Source organism: Littorina saxatilis, linkage group LG7 (genome assembly GCF_037325665.1).
Source record: "Littorina saxatilis isolate snail1 linkage group LG7, US_GU_Lsax_2.0, whole genome shotgun sequence".
NCBI classification, from domain to species: Eukaryota; Metazoa; Mollusca; class Gastropoda; order Littorinimorpha; family Littorinidae; genus Littorina; species Littorina saxatilis.
In genome coordinates, this window is record NC_090251.1 from 24,512,617 (window position 1) to 24,538,096 (window position 25,480).

Sequence of the window (25,480 nt, forward strand, 5' to 3'; positions counted from 1 at the left end):
CTCTATGAATATTTCAGCCCGAGGAGGCCAGTTGGCCAGAGACAGCCAGTAAAAACTCCATTGTGTCTCACCTCCCGCCGCATGAATATTGCACGGCCCTTGAGGGAACAATCCACCGGCACCAATGTGTCGTGTCAAGGGAAACATGGGACTGACTGCTTCACGATGTGCACTGCTTATTACTTCATTACACGTAAAGACTGCGCTTTTTTGGTTTTACTAGCATGACTTTTATCTGATATTAGTTATCGTTAGATGTGACTGTGACATCCACATTTGTCAGTCAGAATTGTGATTAAGGGAGAATCATATCAGTTGAAGACGTAAGCCACACTATTCTACCAAGTCCATTTCTTTGGGAAATATAAAACTGCTGACCCCGATTTCTTCACACAGAACTTACTCGTACCTGCCGGTTGCAAGGGGTGCCACAGTGGTGCAAGAGAAAATAACAAAATACCCCTTTATGTTCGAAATGGACCATGAGGCTAAAGTCAGTCTGTAAACTGGGGACACCCCCCCCCCCTCTTAAGATCGTTAAAAAAAAATCAGGTCTTAAAAAAAAGAAGGAATCTCAACATGCCGGTAAATGTACAGAGGTTATGAATGGCAGAGGTTATGAATGGAAAAGGGGGAATCTGAAATCTTGGGGGGGGGGGGGGGGGGGAGGCTTAACAGGGAGTTCTGCTGTAAAGACATGCATTCCTGTGAGTTGCACAGAAAATGAGTCCGAGAACTGTGAAGCTATGCCTCACTCAGACTAATGACCTAAAACACGCATACTTCTCGCTTGAATACAGACAGATGTAATGGTGCGTGAAAGTATTACTCAATCTGATAGCCTAAAAACACGTGCACCTTTGCCTTACGCAGATCTATATGCATTAATGCGTTCAAAGCCTGAGGTGCAGGCTAAAACCACGGCTGGCTAGACCATAGAAGCCATTCCTCTGCTGCTTCTATTGTAAAAACTGTCGCTGCTGCTACATTACCAGAGTGATTGTGAAAGGAGTCTGAATCTGCGCATACAGTGATGGTGATGCGTATCTATGTTCTGCTATGACTGCTTCCGCTGGTGTTGATAAACGGCTGACAGTTTGCGGAACACAGACAAAGAGACAGGACTCAATATTAAACACAGTTTTTATTGATGGGGAAACTAGTTGTTGCTGTCTAAATTTAGTGGAATTTAATTGTACAGGAAAATCGTTTTTAAGTGCGTGTGTGCTTTGTAGTTACTTGCTTAGAACTAACAAAGAAAACCAATTACAGGTGTAAAACTCTTTTTTTAATTCATTTTTTATTTAATCTATTATTACATTTTGATTACTTTCTTATCGGATTCGGATACCTCATCGTCCTTGCTAGGAAACTTGGGTCGCTTGCTCACAGTGGAAAGCTAGCAGCGACAAGGGTTGCGCTACCCAGGTATGTGCGTGTTTGGGTGTAATCAGCCACCTACACTTAAGGCAGAATGACCGAGGTATTCTACAAGCCACAATGGTGACCCAACGGTGGGACATGGACACAGACAGACAGCCAGCTCTATATATACGTACATAAAGACAGACACTGCACACACAAACCAAGCACATACAATCAGACACAGACTAACACCCCCCCCACCCCACCCTCAGTACACACACACACACACTCCTCACAGACTTATTACCTTTTCATCGAGTGCCTTGTGATGCTCAAAGAGAGATTTGAGCGCCTTGAGCACCTCCACCTCACTGGACACTCCGGCCGGTGACGACGCCTGGCGCTTGACCACCGTCATCCTCAGTGACCGCTCGTGGCGCGACACCAGGCACTCGAGGTGCTCTAGTAACAACTGAAACACAGGTTGCGCAACATTTATTAACACTTTTCTCTGACAACTGGTGCTTTCAAACACTTGTTTAAACATAAGTTTATTTTAACAAAAGTTACAATCATGGCATGTATACAAAATACACAGGTAACAGCAACAAGCTAGAAGCTTATAGTGGTGTTCCTGCATAGACAGTACAACGTAAGGCGGTAACGGCTGAACAATTCGTCTAAATAAACCAAATCTATTAAAACACTTCTAATTAGACAACGGCAAAGCGGTAAGCCAAGTACAGGCGAACCTGCCTTGTTGACCACCTCTTGATAAAGTCCACCTGCCCATCACGACCACCCAGTGAAGTTCCTTCCTCTACAATCCACCTCTCCATAACTACAATCCACCTCTCCATAACTACAATCCACCTCTCCATAACTACAATCCACCTCTCCATAACTACAATCCACCTCTCCATAACTACAATCCACCTCTCCATAACTACAATCCACCTCTCCATAACTACAACCTGTCTGGAAGGACCTCTCTTGGCTGGTCCCTTGGTTGGTTGTTATTACTATTAGTAGGTTTGACTGTATATCAAAAACATGGATTTTATTTTTAAAATACCAATCAACGTTATCTACAGTTCATTATGCATCTTTCTTTATTTGGAGTTTAACGTCGTTTTCAACCACGAAGGTTATATCGCGACGGGGAAAAGGGGGGGGGATGGAATAGAGCCACTTGTTAATTGTTTCTTGTTCACAAAAGCACTTATCAAAAAATTGCCCCAGGGGCTTGCAACGTAGTACAATATATTACCTTACTGGGAGAATGCAAGTTTTCAGTACAAAGGACTTAACATTTCTTACATACTGCTTGACTAAAATCTTTACAAACATTGACTATATTCTATACAAGAAACACTTAACAAGGGTAAAAGGAGAAAGAATCGTTAGTCGCCTCTTACGTCATAATCCCCTCCAAGCATATTCCTTAACTTTCAACCCATCACAGCCTTCTAACATTACACGTTATCATCCTGGGAACCATAACAGTGGACCGACAGGCAGACAAAGAGCAAACAGCAAGCCAAGAACAAACACTAGTTCTGTCTGTTCTTGATCTGATGACACCTGAATGAAAACACCAAGTGGAGAAGAGAAACTTTTATGGCTCAGGAAGTAACAGTCTCCCTGTCATGATAATATTGTGAGACACAGTGAGACACCCCACTCTCCTCAAAAAACCAGGACAGCAAAGATTTCTAGAATGTCATATTTGCTAAACAAACGTCTGAACAATGATTCCTAAAAGAACTGATTTTCCTAGTTCTGCAAAACACTTGTTCTCAGACTTAAAGGAATCCCATCGCCCCAGGCCAATGTTTTCCTGTTTGTAGTCCTACACTTGAGTAGGGCAGGACAGGTATACATTTATCTATTCTGCAACTTCAAAAGAGAAGTTCTCCCAGAATGCCACTAGTGTTTTTCTGCTCTATGCAGTTAATTCACTGTACTTCGATCTACCCACAAAGACATCAAAACAGGGACCCATGGAAAACTTGGCCTGTTTTGCTGAGTAAATAAATGTTTGACAAAATCGCCTCTATGTATTGCCGTTTGCAAATAGGCAGTACCTGAGACCATGTTGACACGGTGTATTCTGGGACGGCTGTGGGCAGTTGGACGTGGGGTGGGGAGGGGGTGACTGGTGGTGATCGATGCAGTCAACACACAACTCCGCGAACAGGTCGCCTACTGAAAGCGGGGAAGGAGGGAGGGAGGACTAGGGATTGGGGGGGGGGGGGGGGGGGGGGGGGTGGTGTTGTTGGAACCTGCTTGTGTCTTACAATCTATGGTATTGCAGGACCCAAACATTGATCGGTCCTTGTAAAGCTTCCTTCCTTTCAATGTCGATTTGTTTTTCTTAGCTCACAAGATATCACTATACAAATCTTAGATCACCAGATATCACTATACCGGCCTGATATGGCCCTTCGTGGTCGGTTGGGCGTTAAGCAAACAAACAAAGATATCACTATACAAATCTTAGATCACCAGATATCACTATACAAATCTTAGATCACCAGATATCACTATACAAATCTTAGATCACCAGATAATACTATACAAATCTTAGATCACCATTGATTACTATAACAACATCCTTACATTGGGACACACACCAAAATCTCACAACCTGGATTTCTATCAATATCATTAAGCAGAGTCACTCTCAGTGAAAAAAATTTTTTTAAAAACCCATCATATTTTCCTGTAATAATTTTGTAAAAAAACAACTATGCCAATCTGCCAAATTACTAAAGCACCCCCAACATTTTATTTAAAAAAACACACCTTAAAATCCCGATCTGCCAAGAAAGTTGCTAGGCTGTTGGTGTTTGGTATGTATCTAAATGGAAAGATGCTCTTATGCCATGCAGAAAGATGGAGGGTTATACGGTGATCTTCACTTTAAATTTTGTTGCATGTAATAACAAAAGTTTTAAACAAGAAGAGCAAACGCTCGATCGAGTCACTTTCGCAGTTCTGAATATTATATGAGGCATCAGATGGACAGGAAGAAATTGCTATTCACAACACAATACAGATGTAAATAATTTGATGTAAAGAATAATCCTATAAAGTTTGAATCAAATCCGATGAATAGTTTCAGAGATATGATATTTCAATTTTTTTCCTTCAAGACATACCTGTGACCTTGAAAAAGGTCAAAGGTCACCAAAGCAGACGTCAAAGTGTAGAGGTCACTGGGAGTCACGTTCACATAAAATTTGAGCCCGGTCACTTTTATAGTTTCCGAGAAAAGCCCAACGTTAAGTTGTGTGTTGCCGAACAGAAAAGGCTAGTTATCTCCCTTGTTTTTCTGATAACGTTCGTAAAAGGCTACAGATGTAAATACTTTGATGTAAAGAATAATCCTACAAAGTTTCAATCACATCCGATGAACTTTGTCAAAGATATAAAATGTCTAATTTTTCCTTTGACGCTGACCTGTGACCTTGAAAAAGGTCAAAGAAACCATCGTTAAAGTGTAGAGGTCATTGGAGGTCACGACTAAACAAAATATGAGCCGGATCGCTTTGATAGTTTCCGAGAAAAGTCCAACGTTAAGGTGGTGTCTACGGACGGCCGGCCGGCCGGACGGACGGCCGGACAGACTAACACTGACCGATTACATAGAGTCACTTTTTCTCAAGTGACTCAAAAAGTCAACACTGAATAGAAGTTAGCTTTAACACGTCTTGGTGTTGATGATTGTGTTCACGGGAAGGAGGATTGCTTTACGAACCGCAAGGTGTGAGACGTTGGCGCAGACAGATTCTGACAGGATGAAGCGGATGGAGGGCAGAGGATAGGGGTGGAACGAGAACGATAGGCAGTGGCTGATCAATGAAGCGGCAATGGGCGTCACGCCAAATTGCTCACGGCGCTCCAAGAGGCGCGCGCGTGTGTGTGGTGTGGTGTGGTGTGTGTGTGTGCGCTTGTGTTAAGTTTGCGGGAATGGGGGTGCGAGTGGGAAGGATTTGCATTCTACTTGATGTCAATGAAGGTTTATTGCTATGACATTAAAGGGTTCATGTTGAAAAAAAGATGGTCACAAGCATGAAAACAGGAACGTTCTCACAGACAAACAGTGTGAACTCGAACATAAATTGAGAGAGAGAGAGAGAGAGAGAGAGAGAGAGAGAGAGAGAGAGAGAGAGAGAGAGAGAGAGAGAGAGAGAGAGAGAGAGAGAGAGAGAGAGAGAGAGAGAGAGAGAGAGAGAGAGAAAGAGAGAGAATGGCATTGACAATTCTTTTTTAAACAAGTGAATAACCACATTAATGCCAATCCACTGAGAGAGAAGTGGGGGTGGGGGTAAGGAGAGAGAGAGAGAGAGAGAGAGAGAGAGAGAGAGAGAGAGAGAGAGAGAGAGAGAGAGAGAGAGAGAGAGAGACTCAGACCTTTATTACAAAAGGATAAAGGTTTTTAGGAAAAAGCCTATTCTTCCAACCTGAGAGAGAGAGAGAGAGAGAGAGAGAGAGAGAGAGAGAGAGAGAGAGAGGAGAGAGAGAGAGAGAGAGAGAGAGAGAGAGAGAGAGAGAGAGAGAGAGAGAGAGAGAGAGTTAGTTAGTTTGTTACATCGGGGAGTCGGCAGAATGTGTTGAACAGGGGATTCGGTTTATTGGGAAAGTGTCACTTTTGGCAAGTTTTGCAAAGCACTACTACTGGAAGTAGTGAAGTACTAAAGAGCACTTACCCGTGTATTGTTGCGCTCTGCTTTGAGTTCAGCGATCTCTTCCTCTCGCTCCAGCAGCTGGTCCCGCACCTGGTTCAACTCCTTGGTCACTGTGGCCAGTTCCTGAAACAACACAACACATCGTCAGCTTAACCAAACACTCGTCACAACTTGCACACTGCATGGAGACTGACCTTGGTCACATCGTCAACATGACCCTCACTGTTCACAACGTCTACCACAAGAAAACAGACAGATGGCCACTTCATGCAACCACACAACACACGGTCAGACAGACCAAACATTCGTCACAAATTCGACCTCCAAGCAGCCAGACAGATTGACTTTGGTCACTGTGGTCAGTACCTTAAACGTCACAACACACGGTCAGACTGACCAACATTCGTCACACTTGATTGACTTTGGTCACTATGGCCAGTTTCTGCAACCACACAACACACAGTCAGACAGACCAAACACTCGTCACAAATTCGACCTCCAAGCAGACAGACAGATTGACTTTAGTCACTGTGGTCAGTTCCTGAAAGGAACACACGGTCAGCTTCACCAGCACTCTGGTACTTGTGATGAAAGGACACGATTTGGACCAGCCCAGCATGTCCCACATTGTAGGCGGCTTATATTGACGAATACATTGTAGCCAAGGTAACACTAACAGACACATTTTGGTCTAGATAACAGGGGCCACAGAAGACGTCTTTTCCTGGGAGGTGTCCTCTCAAAGGAGGGGCCTCACATCCAAGGTACTACATTAACAGTACATTAGAATGTTCGATACAGCCGCGATTAACAATAACAATCAGCCCCATAGGAAAGAATAACTGTATCCATCGATCTCTCCTTCAGTCCTTGCATCCGAAAGCAGTGCATTATTCTCAGGTTCTTATTGTTCAGTGGCAATGACGTTCCAAGCAGACAGGCTTCCTTCCTCACCTGAGTATAGAAATATTGCGTGCTCATAGCCTCTCGAATAAACGTTGTTTGTTCTAATGCTCTTTGGCTCGGTTGTTTATGTGATTTCAGGCACCAGTAACTACCCTTATTCCAATTGTGCCTAGCCGTAGAATTAATCTTTGAGCGACGGGACAACGGACGTACATGTGAGGCCGAAGTAAATCGCAAGACACTGGAAGAGAGAGAGAGAGAGAGAGAGAGAGAGAGAGAGAGAGAGAGAGAGAGAGAGAGAGAGAGAGAGAGAGAGAGAGAGAGAGAGAGAGAGAGAATGGCATTGACAATTCTTTTTTAAACAAGTGAATAACCACATTAATGCCAATCCACTGAGAGAGAAGTGGGGGTGGGGGTAAGGAGAGAGAGAGAGAGAGAGAGAGAGAGAGAGAGAGAGAGAGAGAGAGAGAGAGAGAGAGAGAGAGAGAGATTCAGACCTTTATTACAAAAGGATAAAGGTTTTTAGGAAAAAGCCTATTCTTCCAACGAGAGAGAGAGAGAGAGAGAGAGAGAGAGAGAGAGAGAGTGAGAGAGAGTGAGAGAGAGTTAAAGGGAGGGGGAGGGGGAGGGGGAGGGGGAGGAGACGGGCAGGCTAAACTATAGACGGACACAGCTTGACCGCCACTGCAGACAGACATACAGACAGACCGAAACAGACAGTAGCACAGTCATGCACACACTTACAGAGGGTGAAACACGTGACCTACATCAACACTGTCGCTCGTGCAACAATGCCAACATTCGGGCAAAACGCCCAGGAAGGCATACGGCGGTATGCATACAAACTACTTTGCTGCTGCTATACATCAGGATATGGTCAACAATTGAATAACAAATGAATGAACGGAACACAAAACCGACTCTCGTATTTGAGAGAGAGAGAGAGAGAGAGAGAGAGAGAGAGAGAGAGAGAGAGAGAGAGAGAGAGAGAGAGAGAGAGAGAGAGAGGGAGAGAGAGGGAGAGAGAGAGACAGAGACAGAAAGACAGACAGACAGAGAGAGAGAGAGAAAGAGAGAGAGAGAGACAGAGAGAGACAGAGACAGAGGATGCAAGAATCAACCTGGGACGTTTCCCTTTCATGGTGAGTCAACGTGATAGCCAGACCAAACCTTCAGCCGGAGCAAAATACGACTAAGATACCAAGTATATTTTTGTTCCTCACAATAAGACGACAGTGCACGCAAGCAAAATTACTGTCTACTAGCGCAGTGGGGGGATCGCCACAAGCCTATTTCTTAAGTGAAAAAGGAAAAGAAAGCCAACAAAGAAGAAGGACAGAAGTTTAAAGACACCCTCCTTCCCTCGTAAACCATCAATGATAATGTTTGTTTTTGTTTATTTGTTGCTTAACGTCCAGCCGACTACGCAGAGCCATATCAGGACGAGGAAGGGGGGATGAAGGGGGCCATTTGTCAAGCGATTCCTGTTTACAAATGCACTAACCCATTACTTGTGTCCCAGCAGGCTTTAGTAAAACTAAATTAATACCTACTGGAAGATTACCAGTTTCCAGTATGTTAAAATAGGCTTAACCTATCTACTGCTGGACTTACATCAGAACACTAACAGATTAAACTATACATGAATCGCGAGACAAGCGGCAAGATATTTTTAGAAAAAATACAGGTGAATGAGCAAGAAGGCAGAAAAAAGAAAAGAATTCATGAAGAAAAAGAGAGCATGACAGGAAAGAGGAACCAAAAATCTACCTAACAGCAAACTAGAAAGCTCCTGCGGTTCCAAAAACAGGAGGGGCCTTTAATTTCATAACCGCAGTGCCCCACTGCGGGAATCAATGATAGTGTCAATGGCGGTAGATTCATCAAGGCTTTATTTTACACAGGATGAAAGCGACCTTCCACATGGATGAATACCAACCATCAACAGTCTAGCTGCAGTTTGTTGAGTGGGATTTGTTATAGCCTCAAACAATTACGCATTCGGCATATCGGCGAGGGTGCCGGGTACAACAACATAAAAAAATTAAACAAAAAGAAAACCAGCATATTTTGCACAAAAAGCAGAAAAGCGCACATTTGTTGGTATTTTTTCACGGGCGATGCTCTTAAATCTTCGATGTGAAACTCTTGACGCGTCCAAACGGTGATTTGCGAGAGGGTTTAAACGAGAGACGGGTGTTCGTTGAGAAGCGGCGAACCTCCCACTCCGACACACCAACCCTGCAATCAGCGTGGAACTGCCACAGCAAGTAGACCAGACCAAGACCGTTTGCGTGCGACGAGGTTCCGTTTCCTCGGCCAAGAAAGTAAGGTCGCCAACTGAGTTGACAGCACAGAGAAGTAAAGGGAGAACATTTAGGACATAGCATCTCAGCTCTGGCACGCAGCACAAGGGTCGTTACACGAGTGAGGACTCAGACTGAGCAGGTGAATTGGACAATATATTAATTCACGCTTGTTTTGTTTTTGAGGTTTTATTGTTGTTTGTTAGTGTTTGCAGGAGTGTGGTCCTTTCGGAACATTTCGCTGGCGACTAAAGCCTGAGGAAAGTACTAAGTATAGAAATGACACCCTACTTAATAATAAGGCGGTCCTCAGTTGAGCCTGAAGTGTGTCTTTTTACCGAAAACTCACAGTTAAAGCTCCGTGCGGCCAGCTTCGCGAAGCATACAATCTCGTAGTAGAATTCGCCCAATTAATGACAGGCTTTAGGCCAAGTCATCCCAGATCAGCAGACTCTCCAGATGCCTCAGCCCCAATGCCGACACTGTAGAAACATTCTCTCTTCCAGCGCCAACGTCAATTGTGCTTGCCTGTTGATACTATTGTTCGAAAGCAAAAGCAATGTTTTATAACAATCAACAAAATTCAAAACAGACCAGCAATCCCTTGAAATCTGCTTCCATTCACGGAAACAACATTTGACTTGGCCAATATTTTCCTCCTGCCCTATTAAAACTCTGCGCCAACAAGCTGGAAGCATGCCCAATATATATATTATATATAACCAACAACAACACACAACGGTTAATGTGTCATTTGTCTCAAACGTCCCGATGATTTTACCTTCCCCCCTGCCCTCCACCACCTGCACCATGTATTCCTTCAAAAATATAGTTGGTGTTACCTATTATCAATAGGTCACCAAAGGAAACGTTCATGGTCATTTTTGGAAGATACATATAATGTACAACATTTTGATGGGACAGTGGAATGGGTGGTGGGGGTGTGTTGGGAGGTGAGCGGGGGGGGGGGGGGGAGAGGGAGAGAGAGGGAGAGAGAGAGAGAGAGAGACAGAGAGAGACAGAGAGAGATAGTGTGTGTGTGTGTGTGTGTGTGTGTGTGTGTGTGTGTGTGTGAGAGTAGGCGGTGGCGGGGGAAAGATGTCGGTGCTTGTAGGCAGTAATCAGTAGACGTAGACACGTACACGCATGACAGTGCTGAAAAAGGCAGGGCGGACGAACTGAAGCAGACATGACGAAGGCGGAGGCAGGAAAAGTGCACAGGGCAGCCCCGTGTCAAGAAGGCACGTGCATGTCGAGCAGTGAACAGCAGGTAAGCCACCTACTCCACATGCTGCGCCGTCAAATTTTAATGAGGGGCCGCCTCTCCGCTAATTAACTGGTTCCATCCCCAGGTGTATAGCGCGTGCCATAAAGTGTCGTAAATCGTGTTTCTAATCAAGGTGCGGCATTTTCCACTCTCCGGCGTCACGTTAGGCGAGCTGCGTAACAAAACGCTGGGTAAGTGAGTGTACGCCGGGCAAAATACACGTGTGTTAGTGTTGTTTCTAATCAAGGGGGGGGGGGGGGGGTGATTTTTTGTGTTGGTAAAAGGTGAGAATCTGTACTAAACCCCGCAGCAACTGAACGTGTGTTTTGTGATTGAATACAGGTGTGCTGTCGTCACGGGATAACCACAATACGTGAGGGGCAAACAATTTCACGCATCACTCTCAATGTTTGTAATTTAAGATATAATACCTCATGTCGACTTCATTTCACGCAAGAAAGCAAAAGTTGCATTAGCTCAGACAAGTCATAATGGGCAGTGCGAAGAAGAAAACAAGTCGCGTAAGGCGAAAATACAATATTTAGTCAAGTAGCTGTCGAACTCACAGAATGAAACTGAACGCAATGCAACGCAGCAAGACCGTATACTCGTGGTCCACCGCTCACGGCATAGGCAGTGAAATTGACAAGAAGAGCGGGGTAGTGGTTACGCTATGCTGCATAGCACGCTTTTCTGTACCTCTCTTCGTTTTAACTTTCTGAGCGTGTTTTTAATCCAAACATATCATATCTATATGTTTTTGGAATCAGGAACCGACAAGGAATAAGATGAAACTGTTTTTAAATTGATTTGGAAAATTTAATTTTGATAATAATTTTTATATATTTAATTTTCAGAGCTTGTTTTTAATCCGAATATAACATATTTATATGTTTTTGGAATCAGCAAATGATGGAGAATAAGATAAACGTAAATTTGGATCGTTTTATAAATTTTTATTTTTTTGTACAATTTTCAGATTTTTAATGACCAAAGTCATTAATTAATTTTTAAGCCACCAAGCTGAAATGCAATACCGAAGTCCGGGCTTCGTCGAAGATTACTTGACCAAAATTTCAACCAATTTGGTTGAAAAATGAGGGCGTGACAGTGCCGCCTCAACTTGTTGTTGGGCGGAGAAGAAAATGCGAGGAAAGGCGGACGAACCTAGAAATCCCCAGAAAGGATCCCATGCACAAGCACAAAAACGCGATTCACGTATATTCGCGCGCGCGCACACAAACAAGCAGGCGCACTGATAACGACTTTTTTGTCCCGTGTTCATAATTACTTTAACCTGGCCTGCCGACTGTCACAAAAGCGAAATCATCGATCCTCCCAACTTGGCTTTGTCGCTCGTCAAAAGGGAATTAAATCAATGGCCACAAATTGACAATGTCGATGGCCACAAATTGACACGAGGCACAAAAAATGTATGGCCAGACAGACAATGTGTGCACGCAACGATTGGCACCCATCGCCAGCCATAACATTGGGCAGCATTGTGTCTATACACAACAGCTAAATGCTTCCAGCTTGGGGGTGCCGCAAGTTTTCAACAATTGAACAAAACTGGCCATCTCCGCTTCAACTAAAATGTTGTGTGTCTATCAAACGATTTTGCTTTATCGTCACACGCTATCCAGAATCAACACCAATTATTGTATAGTTCGGAATGCCTTCGATTGATCGCTTTCTGTCTGTATCTGTCTGTCTGTCCGTCTGTCCGTCCCTCTCCTTGTCCCTTCTTTTAAGACTTTCGACATTCAACTTCATACGAAGTGTTTTATTAGTCGCTAAGTAAGGTACACGGAAATATTTTTTTAATAAGTATTAAACAATTTGGCTCACCATTCAGATCTGGCCAGGGTTTCCTACGGGGTAAGGCCATCCCGCCCTTTGGACACACACAGAGACAATCTCACAGCCCGAGTGCTGTTTATGCAGGTTGGGATTTTTGTACTGTATGAACTAGTTTCTTTAAAATGACTGGTGTCTATCTGTGAAACTAATTCATAAACACAAATCCCAATTTTCACAGGCAGCAGTCAGGGTGTTGATTTTCCGTATGTGTCCAAATAAAGCGATGTTCTTATCCCATGCGCAGACCTAGACAGATCGGAGACAGTCAGCAGAACTGTACTGACGGGAAGGACGGTGCCTTTAAGACAAGGACACCTGTGTAGACAGATCGGAGACAGTCAGCAGAACTGTACTGACGGGAAGGACGGTGCCTTTAAGACAAGGACACCTGTGTAGACAGATCGGAGACAGTCAGCAGAACTGTACTGACGGGAAGGGCGGTGCCTTTAAGACAAGGACACCTGTGTAGACAGATCTGAGACAGTCAGCAGAACTGTACTGACGGGAAGGGCGGTGCCTTTAAGACAAGGACACCTGTGTAGACAGCCCACATTAAGGTACGTATGCACGTGCAGGCCGTAGCAATCAGCAGTGATCGCCATTCCGCGTGACGGGGCAAGCGGCGTGCAGTGATACCACACCGTAGAGCCACATCAAAGGACGGGCGGTGCCTGGTTGGCTTACCTTGCACGAACAGGAAGCGAGCGGGGTTATCACTATGCACGTGGGGCGACGCGAGGCTTTTAGTTCAATTGCTGCATCACTACTGCACTACCTTGTGCACTCAGCATTCCAAACTGACAATGCATTGTTGCTTATTATACAGTTTGCTTCATGACTACAGTACAGCTTGTTCAATGAGGAAGCGCCACAGTTTGGTTATTTCTTGTGGCTTATTATACAGTTTGTTCAATTTGCTTCATCAGTTCATGACTACTGTACAGCTTGTTGAATGAGTTAGCACCACATTCTGGTTATTTCTTGTTGCTCTAATATCATCACGCTGTACAGATCCTTCAGTTCATACAGGTGGTTTTTTTTGCATTTAGTCAAGTTTTGACTAAATGTTTTAACATAGAGGGGGAATCGAGACGAGGGTCGTGGTGTATGTGTGTGTGTGTGTCTGTCTGTCTGTGCGTGTGTGTGTGTGTGTGTGTGTGTGTGTGTCTGTGCGTGTGTGTGTGTGTAGAGCGATTCAGACGAAACTACTGGGCCGATTTTTTATGAAATGTTACATGAGAGTTCCTGGGAATAATATCCCCGGACCTTTTTTTCTTTTTTTCGATAAATACTTTTGATGACGTCATATCCGGCTTTTTGTAAAAGTTGAGGCGGCACTGTCACACCCTCATTTTTCAATCAAATTGATTGAAATTTTGGCCAAGCAATCTTCGACGAAGGCCGGACTTGGGTATTGCATTTCAGCTTGGTGGCTTAAAAATTAATTGATGACTTTGGTCATTAAAAATCTGAAAATTGTAAAAAAAACTTTTTTTTTATAAAACGATCCAAATTTACGTTCATCTTATTCTTCATCATTTTCTGATTCCAAAAACATATAAATATGTTATATTTGGATTAAAAACAAGCTCTGAAAATAAACAAATAAAAAATTATGATCAAAATTAAATTTTCGAAATCAATTTAAAAACACTTTCATCTTATTCCCTGTCGGTTCCTGATTCCAAAAACATATAGATATGATATATTTGGATTAAAAACACGCTCAGAAAGTTAAAACGAATAGAGGTACAGAAAAGCGTGCTATTCTTCTCAGCGCAACTCCTTCCCCGCTCTTCTTGTCAATTTCACTGCCTTTGCCACGAGCGGTGGACTTACGATGCTACGAGTATACGGTCTTGCTGAAAAATGGCATTGCGTTCAGTTTCATTCTGTGAGTTGGACAGCTTGACTAAATGTAGTATTTTCGCCTTACGCGACTTGTTTTCCTTTCTCACAGATGATATTTAATCGGTGATGTTCAGTGCTACCGGGCAAAAATGAAAATATCGTGAACGAAATCTGGCAAGACTCGCGGGATCGTATTTCCTTTGACATTTCTTCATACGCTATAATATGTTGCTTTGTCGCACGTGCTTTCGTAACAGAGTGACCTGTTTTCCTGGAAGCATAGGATTTATTTGTAAGTTTATGAAATGGGAAGCGGCATTGCAGCTTTTCTCGTTGAGGGGACCTCTTTCCTATCCTTTCACACCCATTTTCTGTCAGATTTTCTGTGCACAATGTCTGAGTTATCTGTAACTTTACACCCTTTTAGTTTGGAAGACCTCCCTTTTAAAACCTGATTTGTTTTCAGAATTTCTGCCAAAGTATTCCCCCCCTTATGATAGGAACAGAGTTCTAGTGCAATCATCTCCACTACGTTACATAACAGAACGCTATTTGCAAAACATCCCCCCCTACCTGCGACCGCGGACGCACTGATATTATAAAATATGTATGCGTTTGAATGTTAACCCACCTAACAAACGCAGCAATTAATCAAATTAATGTGTCAGTTGGTAAAGCGAAAAAAGGGGCAAAACCAACCCACAAGCACAACATACCTCCCTCTCACTCTTTCTCGTCTAACCAAGCACGGGTACGTCATACTCGACAGCAAACGTAACGTGTGTGTGTGTGTGTGTGTGTGTGTGTGTGTGTGTGTGTGTGTGTGTGTGTGTGTGTGTGTGTGTGTGTGTGTGTATGTGTGTATGTGTGTGTGTGTGATACTAGACAGCAGACGTAACAGTTAGTGTGGAGTGTGGGCGTGTATGTGCGTGTGCGCGTGTGAGACTCAGACTCAGAACTTTATTACAAAAGGATAAAGGTTTTAGGCAAAGCCTATTCTTCCAACCTGTCCTTTATACAACACATAAAAAGACAGACGCACATTAAAAATATAAATTCAATCATATAAGAGAGAGAGAGAGAGAGAGAGAGAGAGAGAGAGAGAGAGAGAGAGAGAGAGAGAGAGAGAGAGAGAGAGAGAGAGATCTGCAGTTTATGTCCTTATTCAGGACAAGACCCTCAGTCCACCAGGGCCGCCCAAAGGGACAGGGTGATTGCGCACTGTCCGTGTCAGCCGGCAGTACTGCCGACATCGCCCGAGGCACAGATCTGGTACCGTCCAAAACAGCAAACAAAATAATGGTATTCACGTTGTAAGACCCCCCAATAACGCTGTTTTCTCGTATTTTATGTTTAAGTCAGTAAATGTACCCCCGATTCCGACTCCCTCTGTTTATTGGCTTGATCTTTCTATGGTCTCAAAAAGGAGGGTTCCGTCGTGCAATATAATACGCCCAAGAGCAAAGCCGTATTGTCCTAAAATGTTAAAAGTCCAAAGACTCTCTTGATAAGGCCCAAAAAAAAATAGGTGTGGTTACGGTAACATAGCCCCAAAAAATAGGGTAGGTAGGTAGGCAATTACTTTTTTTTTTAAACTTTTTTTTCTAATGTGTACAAATTAAACCTACCGTACTTTCCGGGTGACAAGGCGCTTTGTTATCTAAGACGCGCCCCCTTCTTTAAAAAAAAAAATTGTAATCCAGTCACCCATTGGACGCAGGGGGCCAATAGGGCGCACCAAAATGACCCTGTTTTTGCCATGAGAGGTGGTTCCCCTGTCATATTTGAGAGAGGAAACACTTCCTGCATCGGGGTCAGTGACCGGTCAGTGACCAAAGGCATTGTGATAGCTGGGAGGCCTTGTTAAGACACGACCTTCTTCCCAGGGGTCAATGACCCAGTTTTTGCCATGAGAGGTGGTTCCCCTGTCATATCTGAGAGAGGAAACACTTCCTGCATCGGGGTCAGTGACCGGTCAGTGACCGAGTTTAACAGAGTGGAAATCTGTGTGTGCGGCCAGATCAAAGGCAGGGCAGTACCTAGTAGCTGAAACATGCATTATCACAAGTTGACTGGTACTCAAGCGGTCTCTTTGATTTTTTTCGTATTTCATACACGGATTAGGCGCTTCGTTATACAAGACGCAGGGGTCGAACTCCAGGAAAAAAGTCGCGCCTTATGACCCGGAAAGTACGGTACTTGACAGGGAAATAAGTGTGCGACACGGGCGCTTTCGCTTTCATTGCGTTTTTTGCACTCGGTTTTTTTGTTTTTTTGTTTTTTTGTTGACAAATGTAATAAAAAGTTATAGGATCGGCCCCTAAAAATAGGGTAGGTCGGGTTACCGTAACCACACCTATTTTTTTTTTTAGGCCTAATAATATCCTTGAGCCAGGAATGGGCGAAAAACAACCAAATCTATGTGTAGCTTGTCAACAAATTCGGGTATCAGGTAACAACATCATTGGCCACACATGCCGAATAGACAACTCAGTCGGGTTTGTATAAGAGTGAATACTCTTGGTTTTAGTGTGATTGAGTCAAACTTTCCCACGTGACATTATAGGCCAGTCACTAGCGTTGGGTGTGTGTGAATCATGTGTACAAGGAGCACGCGTGGAAAAGCTTGCCTCACTAAAAGCAAGAGTAATCGCTCTTTCACAACCCATACACACATGACAGACTGATTTCTGGAGTTCGTTTATTGAAAACCATCAACCAATAAAACCCAACCAGTCCCGTGGTGTCAACAACAAAAAATACAACAACAAAAAATACAACTGCAGACAAGAATCGCGTCCACATACTTGCACAAACTTCCTCAGCCCGTTCTCGTCGGCTCGCCTCAGACGGGACAGAACGTAATCCAAGCCTCGCGAATGCAAATCCAAGTGCACGTGAAATCCGTTAGCCATGGGGCCACCCTGCTGTCACCCTGACAGTAACACACACACACACACACCTGACTGAGGTCAACCACAACACCACACACACGTGTCACCCGTCTGCATCCTGAAGCCTTGTGGTGACGGAATCTTAAGAGGTTAAACGTCTCGTATGGCCAAGACAGTTAATCCAATGTCTTGCGGAAGAAGACAAGGAAATGAGGACACCCGGGCAATGGGTGTTGCCAGGCAGACGGCCATCACGTTATCATCTTCAATACCAATCGGTAACAGCTCAAACGATTTCCTTGGATAAAGGGGGTATTACATACAAGACACCAGCGTGACAGATATGATCTGCTCCAGAACCTGGGAATCTATTCACTCCGTGTGCCACACAAATAGGGAGTCACCGACGATCAGCGTGACTGTTATGAGCTGCTCCGGAACTCACAATGACACAGTGACACATCTATAACATTCACAATCTCTGCCTCACACATGCATGGAGTCACATAAGATATCAGCGTGACAGACTTCACTCTCTGCCATACACACAGAGAAAATAATCAACGTGACCGCCAAACTGTTCCAGAACCAAAACTGGCACCAATTTCTTTCTTTATTTGGTGTTTAACGTCGTTTTCAACCGTTCAAGGTACTGGCACCAATGGCAGAGTGAACGGCTACATCCAAGTCACACACACACACACGGAGGCATGGAGTCAAAGACACCGAGACCGAAGTCAAAGACACCGAGACCGAAGTCACACACACACACAGGCATGAAGTCACAGACATAGACATCAGCGTGACAGCGATGTTTTGCTCCAGAAGCGACAGTGACAGAGTGAGAGAGGCAGCGACGGCCCATTTTGCTGCGGGGCGTGAGAGCGGACAGCGAGGGGGGCGGGATAGTCGCGCCTTGTGCTTGCACGGCTGTTGGCTGTTGTCCTGTACAGGGTAACACCTCCCTAGGTGTCGCTGCCCAGTTCCAACAGTCCCTGCCCACCGCCACTGACTGTGCAACTAAGTTCTTCTGTTCTCGGAAGTGTAAAAGATTTATAAGGTAGTTTAATGTCTCCTAAAACACCACTAAATGTGCAACTAAGTTCTTCTGTTCTTGGAAATGTAGAAGAGCTATAACGTAGTTTATTGTCTCTTGAAGGCTGTCTGTGGTTCATTGACACACACAACTGATGTATTTTGGTTGTTTTTGGTTGTGTAAGAATAAGATGAGTTACGACGTTAATGCTCTGCCTGCAGGGGTCCCAGACAGAATGGTTGTGTGTGTGTACGTGCATGTGTGTGCATGCGTGCGTGTGCGCACGTGCTTTGTCTTAACAAGTGTGCCACCACCAGGAGACCACTCCTACCTATACCTACCCAGCAGTAGCTGCGCAGGGGTCCCAGACAGAAGGACTGGCGCTGTGCCTGCCTGTCGCTGATCAATAACCTGCAGCGCTCTATTGGCTGCACCGCTCATCAAACTTTAACCAACGCCATTAGCAATTCACTGCTTGGCCGACCTCTCTTACACAGCATACTGAGCACTTGTCCCCTATTAAGGATACATTCCTTCTCATTTATAAGTCATCATGTTCAGTACAACATCTTTCTTTCTTTATTTGGTGTTTAACGTCGTTTTCAACCACGAAGGTTATATCGCGACGAGGGAAAGGGGGGAGATGGGATAGGGGAAAGGGGGGAGATGGGATAGAGCCACTTGTTAAGTGTTTCTTGTTCACAAAAGCACTAATCAAAAAATTGCTCCAGGGGCTTGCAACGTAGTACAATATATGACCTTACTGGGAGAATGCAAGTTTCCAGCACAAAGGACTAAACATTTCTTACATACTGCTTGACTAAAATCTTTACAAACATTGACTATATTCTATACAAGAACCACTTAACAAGGGTAATAAGTGAAGAATTTTATGGGTGAGAAAAGGAAAGTAAAAGGACTTTGGGGAGGCAGAAATAGAGAAGAAACAAGAAAAAGATCCCAATTAGGTTCACGGCATCGAGAGTGATGCGACCTTCTCTCAGAAATTAGTAGAGAAGGCTCCCCCATCCACCACCCGGGGGACGCGCCTCTACGCCAATTAGGGGGCGCGAGGTCAGTACAACATATCTGTTGAGGTTTTCACACGGAATAAGAATAACCCTGAACTCATGTCAAAAACGTACAGACTGGTTGCACGTTGTGCGTCCAACTCCAAGGTTGTTCCTATTCCACTTAAAGCTGTGGTCTATTTATGACTATCCGGGGCTACGAGTTTGAACAGATAGGGCTGAAAATCATGTACAGAATTCTGTACAGAAAACGCTACCCGAAACCCCATCTATACGGCGTGTATGACCTTCAGAGCTTCAGTCAACGCTTGAATTTTGCAGTGATAACATCTGGTTTGCTCTCTCAAGACTGATCATATTTTATCTTCAGGAGAGATCAAGGGGAAAAAATAAACGCCCAGACGAAGATTCGAACTCGAGATTTCGTGTCTGATGTCTTAACCACTAGGCTACTGCGCCAATTGAGAAACAGAAAGAAAAACATTGATATGAATTCGTTTTATGTTTTTTTGAAGCAGCATGATTTATATCTCTATCCGCCCACTGTTTAGAAGTGAATACATGTATAACTATTTCTTTGATGTCTGTTTTTGACTGCACAGAGCTTTTGGAGGGATCTAATTAATGTTCTTCTCATTTTTCTTGCATGTTGTAAATAGAGATATCGTAGCTAATGCATATGGCGCGAATGTCGTGTAGCATGACGGTTTAAACATGTACTGCGATTCCGTGAAACATTTTTCAAAAAAAGACAAATTTGAACGGCAATATTTACGTTTTTGCAACGCATGAATCATTCTGATAATCATCGGTACATGCTATCGCTGGTCTCTCTGACAGGATGAATAAATACTACGTGCATTAAAGGGAAATCTATCAAAACAAGAATACAGAGTTATTTCCCATATGTTTTTCGCTAATGTTTCTGATTACAGACAAAAGACGAACGTGATTGTAGAATGGCCGACTTCGACAGTAATCTCCGTTCTGTTCTTCACAGTTATGATAAAGACATAGTTCTAAGGTCAAAACATTTTGAGACTGCTGTGGGAAGGAGACCGTGATATTGTTGCATCACTCCCAACTGGTTAGGAAAAAGTATTGTCTGCTTCGTAGCCAAAGTTGATTATCACGTGACACTTCTGCCATATTTAGAGTTGTTTGCACAGTAAATACACCCGCGAAAGATAGCTCGTTTGAAACTATCTTACATACAATTCCTTTCTAAATTTAAAAATTACACAACACCATGAAAAATCATTTATCGACGATTGCGAATTTGCTTATATAAATAACACATTACGAACAGCTCTAAGTATGTAAAAAATCGATTTCCTCTCCAGAGAAGGAAAACCAAGGCATCCTGTCAGGGATAAATGAGACCCGAAGGGAAGTAACTCATTTTGACCCGAGTTCAGGATGCGCATGAATGGTAATTCAAGCGTAGAATGACATAAAATTATTCTTTTTTCCATCTTTGACAACACTGGTGGAGTGGCCTAGTTGTTAAGACAATCGGCCCCGACATTTCGAGGTCTTGAGTTCGAATCCCTGCCAAGGCGTTTATTTTTTCTGCTCGATTCTTCTTGACAAGTATTCCCAGCTATGAGAGAGCAAACCGGATGTTACCACGGCAAAATTCAAGCGTTGACCGAAGCTCTCAAGGTCATACACGCCGTATAGGTGGGGTTTCAGGTAGCGTTTGCTGTACAGAATTCTGTACATGATTTTCAGCCCTATCTTTTCAAACTCGTAGCCCCGGAGAGTCATAAATAGACCACAGTTTTAAAGCCTGGGCAGGTTTGTAGCGGTGATCATGATCACGGGAAGGATGACACCTTTAACTTTTAAGGTTACCTTATATTTTATGCTGAGCTATTCATTGATGTTGCAAATAAGACAGTAAACACATTTGGTGTTTTGTAAATTGGAATAACTTTTGAAGGGGGGGAAAAAAAGAAGAAGTTCTGAGCTGGAAAAAACTAGTCCTTCCATAACAGCAACCAGACAAAAAGCTTAATTAACCACCAGTAACTTACAATCAGTCAGATTTATTTAGTCAAATCCCATAGGACTGACCCACAGGTGATATATTTTCCATATTCTCAAATAATAAACCAGGAAATTACCACAAATCTCTGGTTAACACAAACATAGTAAAGTGGTGATATTTCCTTTACATTTATTATGTGTCACTGTTTGCCCAGAAGATTTGTACAAGACATCTAACTATAAGGATGTAGAATTGGAAAACAGCACACTTTAACGGTTTGAATGTCATTCCTTTCTATTTGTTAACAGAATTAAGGAGGATTCAGAAACACGGAGTACTTTTCAGGCCAACTGCTACTACATGTAGTCAATATTTTTAGTCCTTTTTACATTTAGTCAAGTTTTGACTAAATGTTTTAACATAGAGGGGGAATCGAGATGAGGGTCGTGGTGTATGTGTATGTATGTGTGTGTGTGTGTGTGTGTGTCTGTGCGTGTGTGTGCAGAGCGATTCAGAGTAAACTACTGGACCGATCTTTATGAAATTTACATGAGAGTTCCGTTTTTTTCATTTTTTGGATAAATGTCTTTACATATCCGGCTTTTTGTAAAAGTTGAGGCGGCACTGTCACACCCTAATTTTTCAACCAAATTAATTGAAATTTTTGCAAAGCAATCTTCGACGAAGGCCGGACTTTGGTATTGCATTTAAGCTTGGAGGCTTAAGTCATTAAAAATCTGAAATTTGTAATTAAAATTATTTTGGTATAAAATTAAAATGATCCAAAATTACGTTAATCTTATTCTTCATCATTTTCTGATTCCAAAAACATATAAATATGTTATATTCGGATTAAAAACAAGCTCTGAAAATTAAAAATATAAAAATTATGATTAAATAAAAATTTCCGAAATCGATTGAAAAAAATTTCATCTTATTCCTTGTCGGTTCCTGATGCCAAAAACATATAGATATGATATGATTGGATTAAAAACACGCTCAGAAAGTTAAAACGAAGAGAGGTACAGAAAAGCGTGCTATGCAGCACAGCGCAACCACTACCGCGCTAAACAGGCTCGTTAATTTCACTGCCATTTGCACGAGCGGCGGACCACGGTCATTGTGAAAAAATGCAGTGCATTCAGTTTCATTCTGTGAGTTCCACAGCTTGACTAAATGTAGTAATTTTGCCTTACGCGACTTGTTTGTCTTATTAAAACAAAAACAAAAACTCTCAGAATTGATTGTTTGAGAATTAAAAATTTTAAATATATGCAACTTAATATTAAAGCTCAGAAGATTATTTCTTGCCACAGCTGATTTTGTTGTTGTTGCTGACTTGCTTCAATCCTCTTCAAACACTTATGGTAAAGCTATTGTTTTTTCACCCCTTCAGTTTTAACACACAACTCAAGGGGGATAACCCCTTACAGACCTCTGCTTGACTCTCTACTCAGTTATCTTTATTGAATGAGAGCGAGAGAGAAAGTTGATATTACATATGATTCTCTGTTGAAAACGCTCCCTGTACCTTTCATAATAAATATGTGCCACTGTTTAAAATTATATTCAATTATTAGACATGGGAATAAGAAAACATACCAAAAACAAATCTGAAAAAGACCTATGGTTCTAAAATTGAATACAAAATTATATGGCTGGATCACAAACACAGCTCTGAAATTAAGTATTGGAGTTCACAAAAATGCATGATTTCAGCCAAAAGTCTCATACATGTATGTGTAAATCATGTAGAGGAAGAAATAAGGAATGTTTGTTACTCAAACAAATTGACACTCACAAAAGTATCTCTTCATTCTCTTTAAACCACTAAAATGTCCAACATCCAATCACCCTCAAAAGGAAGATTTTTACTGGTACATGACTGTACAATACATGTGCATATATATATATTGTTTTATTATAATAGGGCTATATGTTCCAGAAGACTGCACTGAAGTCTCCCAAAAACTAAACTTATGATAACTGGTAGACAATACCAGTACCCCTCTAAAAAGAACAACAGTACAGAGCGAGAAAACCCCACAGGTGCATTAAAGACAACACTGAACAGCCCCCGTGACCTATGAAACGCATTCTCTCAAGCATGTGGGTGGGAACCCCATGAGAAGTAACTATCGATAAAGGCTGAGGGCGTTCTCTGGCAGCAGTGCCCTCCCTTCCCCTGACAAGCACTCTCTGGCATTTTCACTGAGAGGTCAGACGGAGCTGTCTTAACCTCTTCCTCTCTCACCTCCTCTCCTTTTGTTACTCTTAGTGTTACATCTACAGTGGTTACATTTACAGCTGACCCCCTCCCCCCCCCCCCCCCCCCCGACTTTAAGACTGTGCCTTTTGTTAAATAATGGCCTTGGTAAATTTACCTCAATTTCAAGACTCCCTCTCTTTCAACACATGATTTTCTCAGATTTGTTGTGGTCTACAGCACCAACCCTTTGCTATACCCAATGCTAGTGCAGACACTTAACAAAACAACCTTGACTTCCACAATTCTCCCGACCCCTCCCCGCTGCAGTGGTTGTGTGTGTGTGTGTGTGTGTGTCACTGTGTGTGTGCATAGTTCTTTCATTTTAGTTGATGTTCACTGTGCACACCAAATGCACTAACAAGGCCAAAGGCAACTAGGTCAGGAAAAGCAAACCACTCCATTCCACTTCCAGTGAAGATGATAGAAACATTCAGGAAAGAAGCTCTAGATGTTACTTAGCACTGCAGTGGACTCTCAGAAAAATACACTGAGATGAAGAAAAAAATCTTTCAAGATCACGAATCATCCGATTCAAGAGCACTGCATAGTGGGGGTTTTCTTCTTTGATGGTGTTCACACCAAATGCACCAACAAGGGCAACTAGGTCAGGAAAAGCAAACCAACCACACATTCCACTTCCAGTGAAGATGATGGAAACATTCAGGAAAGCAGAGATGCTAATTAGCACTGCAGTGGACTCTCACAGTCTCAGCATTCACAGTACACTGAGATGAAAAAAGCACTCAACTCAAGATTTAAGTGCCAGCAACATTTATACCAGTGGGAGAAAGGAAGTGAACACAGAAGGGCCCAGATGATCATGACCTCATACTTTAAATAAAACAAATTATGCTAACAGACACACATAAGTAGAGGTTACATGCCAAGTCTCAGTGATCATTAAAAATAATGGTCGAAGTTAGCGGATCATGAAAAATGCGAGCTTTAGCGAGCTTTTTCATGACCGCGAACTGAGACCATTATTTTTTATAATCACTGAGACGAGATGTGTAACCTCTTTATTCCTCCTTTCTTCAGTTATTCAAAGAAAAGAGGAGTTTTTTTGCGAAAGTTTGATCGAATCCTATTCACTCAACCAGTCAACCTGCGCAGGCGATCGATTAATGCGCGGTTGTATAGTTCCGTGCAAATCATTCCATTCTGCACTTCTAGTCAGTTTTCCTATTTTGGACTAAAATCAAGTACACAGATATGCTGTTATACTGCTGTGGCGGCAAAGGCAGATATTGTGTGTTCTGTATATGTTTTGGTATCGCTTAGGATAATGTTCTTTCGTCAAATGGAACTAGCAGACGAACTTTTGCACCCGTGTTCCAACGTTAAAAACTGTATGAAGTTCAGTTTTCTGGGGAAAATACTGTATGAAACCGCTTTATGTTGTTTAAATTGATGAGATGTGTGCATTTGGTTGCGTGTGATCTGTTTATTAAATGAAATATTGTTGAAAACTGACCGTCGGATTGCAGTCTGTTGTCGAAGAAACTGAGTGAAAAGAAGGGGAACTACTCTTGTCGCTAGACAAAGTATGAGTTACTTGCCTTGGGAAATTGCTTGTGGTGAACGTTTGAGCACGGCAGATCTAGATTCAGAAAACAACCGAACTCATGGATTTTATATGGAGATTCATGTGTTCAGGCCTGTAGTTGTTAATTTAAATGCGGTATGTTTGTATTGTTTGCTCCAGAGATGTATACTTCGTACATTAGAGCGTTCGGAACTTTTCAGTCGCAAAAAGTAGTACCGAAACAGAACAACTTCTCAACCCATTGCACTATCGAGGATTCAGGCTGTTGCTGGGTCGTTATTTGTTTGGTTGCTGGGTCATTATCGAAAAATAACTACCCCTACAAGTTTACAGAGGTAAAGAAGCAGAGGGGGGAATAATTAATTATATGTACAGCTTACAGTTATAATGAGTATCAAAATACACAAAAAAACTAAAACACACAAAAACTCATAAAAAAAACCTCATATAAAAAACTCA

At 42.8% G+C, this 25,480-nt stretch overlaps 1 protein-coding gene across 4 annotated transcripts in view; it reads right to left on the minus strand.

The window, feature by feature from the left end:
* LOC138970994 (liprin-alpha-1-like) overlaps positions 1-25,480 on the minus strand; it is an 89,730-nt gene that overhangs the window by 59,067 nt on the left and 5,183 nt on the right. For all 4 annotated transcript variants that reach the window (XM_070343590.1, XM_070343589.1, XM_070343588.1 and 1 more), the window contains exons 2-3: positions 6,081-6,182; positions 1,673-1,837 (exon numbers count right to left, since the gene is read on the minus strand). In XM_070343590.1, coding sequence (XP_070199691.1) covers positions 1,673-1,837; positions 6,081-6,182 — 267 coding nt within the window. The remainder of the gene's footprint in view (positions 1-1,672; positions 1,838-6,080; positions 6,183-25,480) is intronic.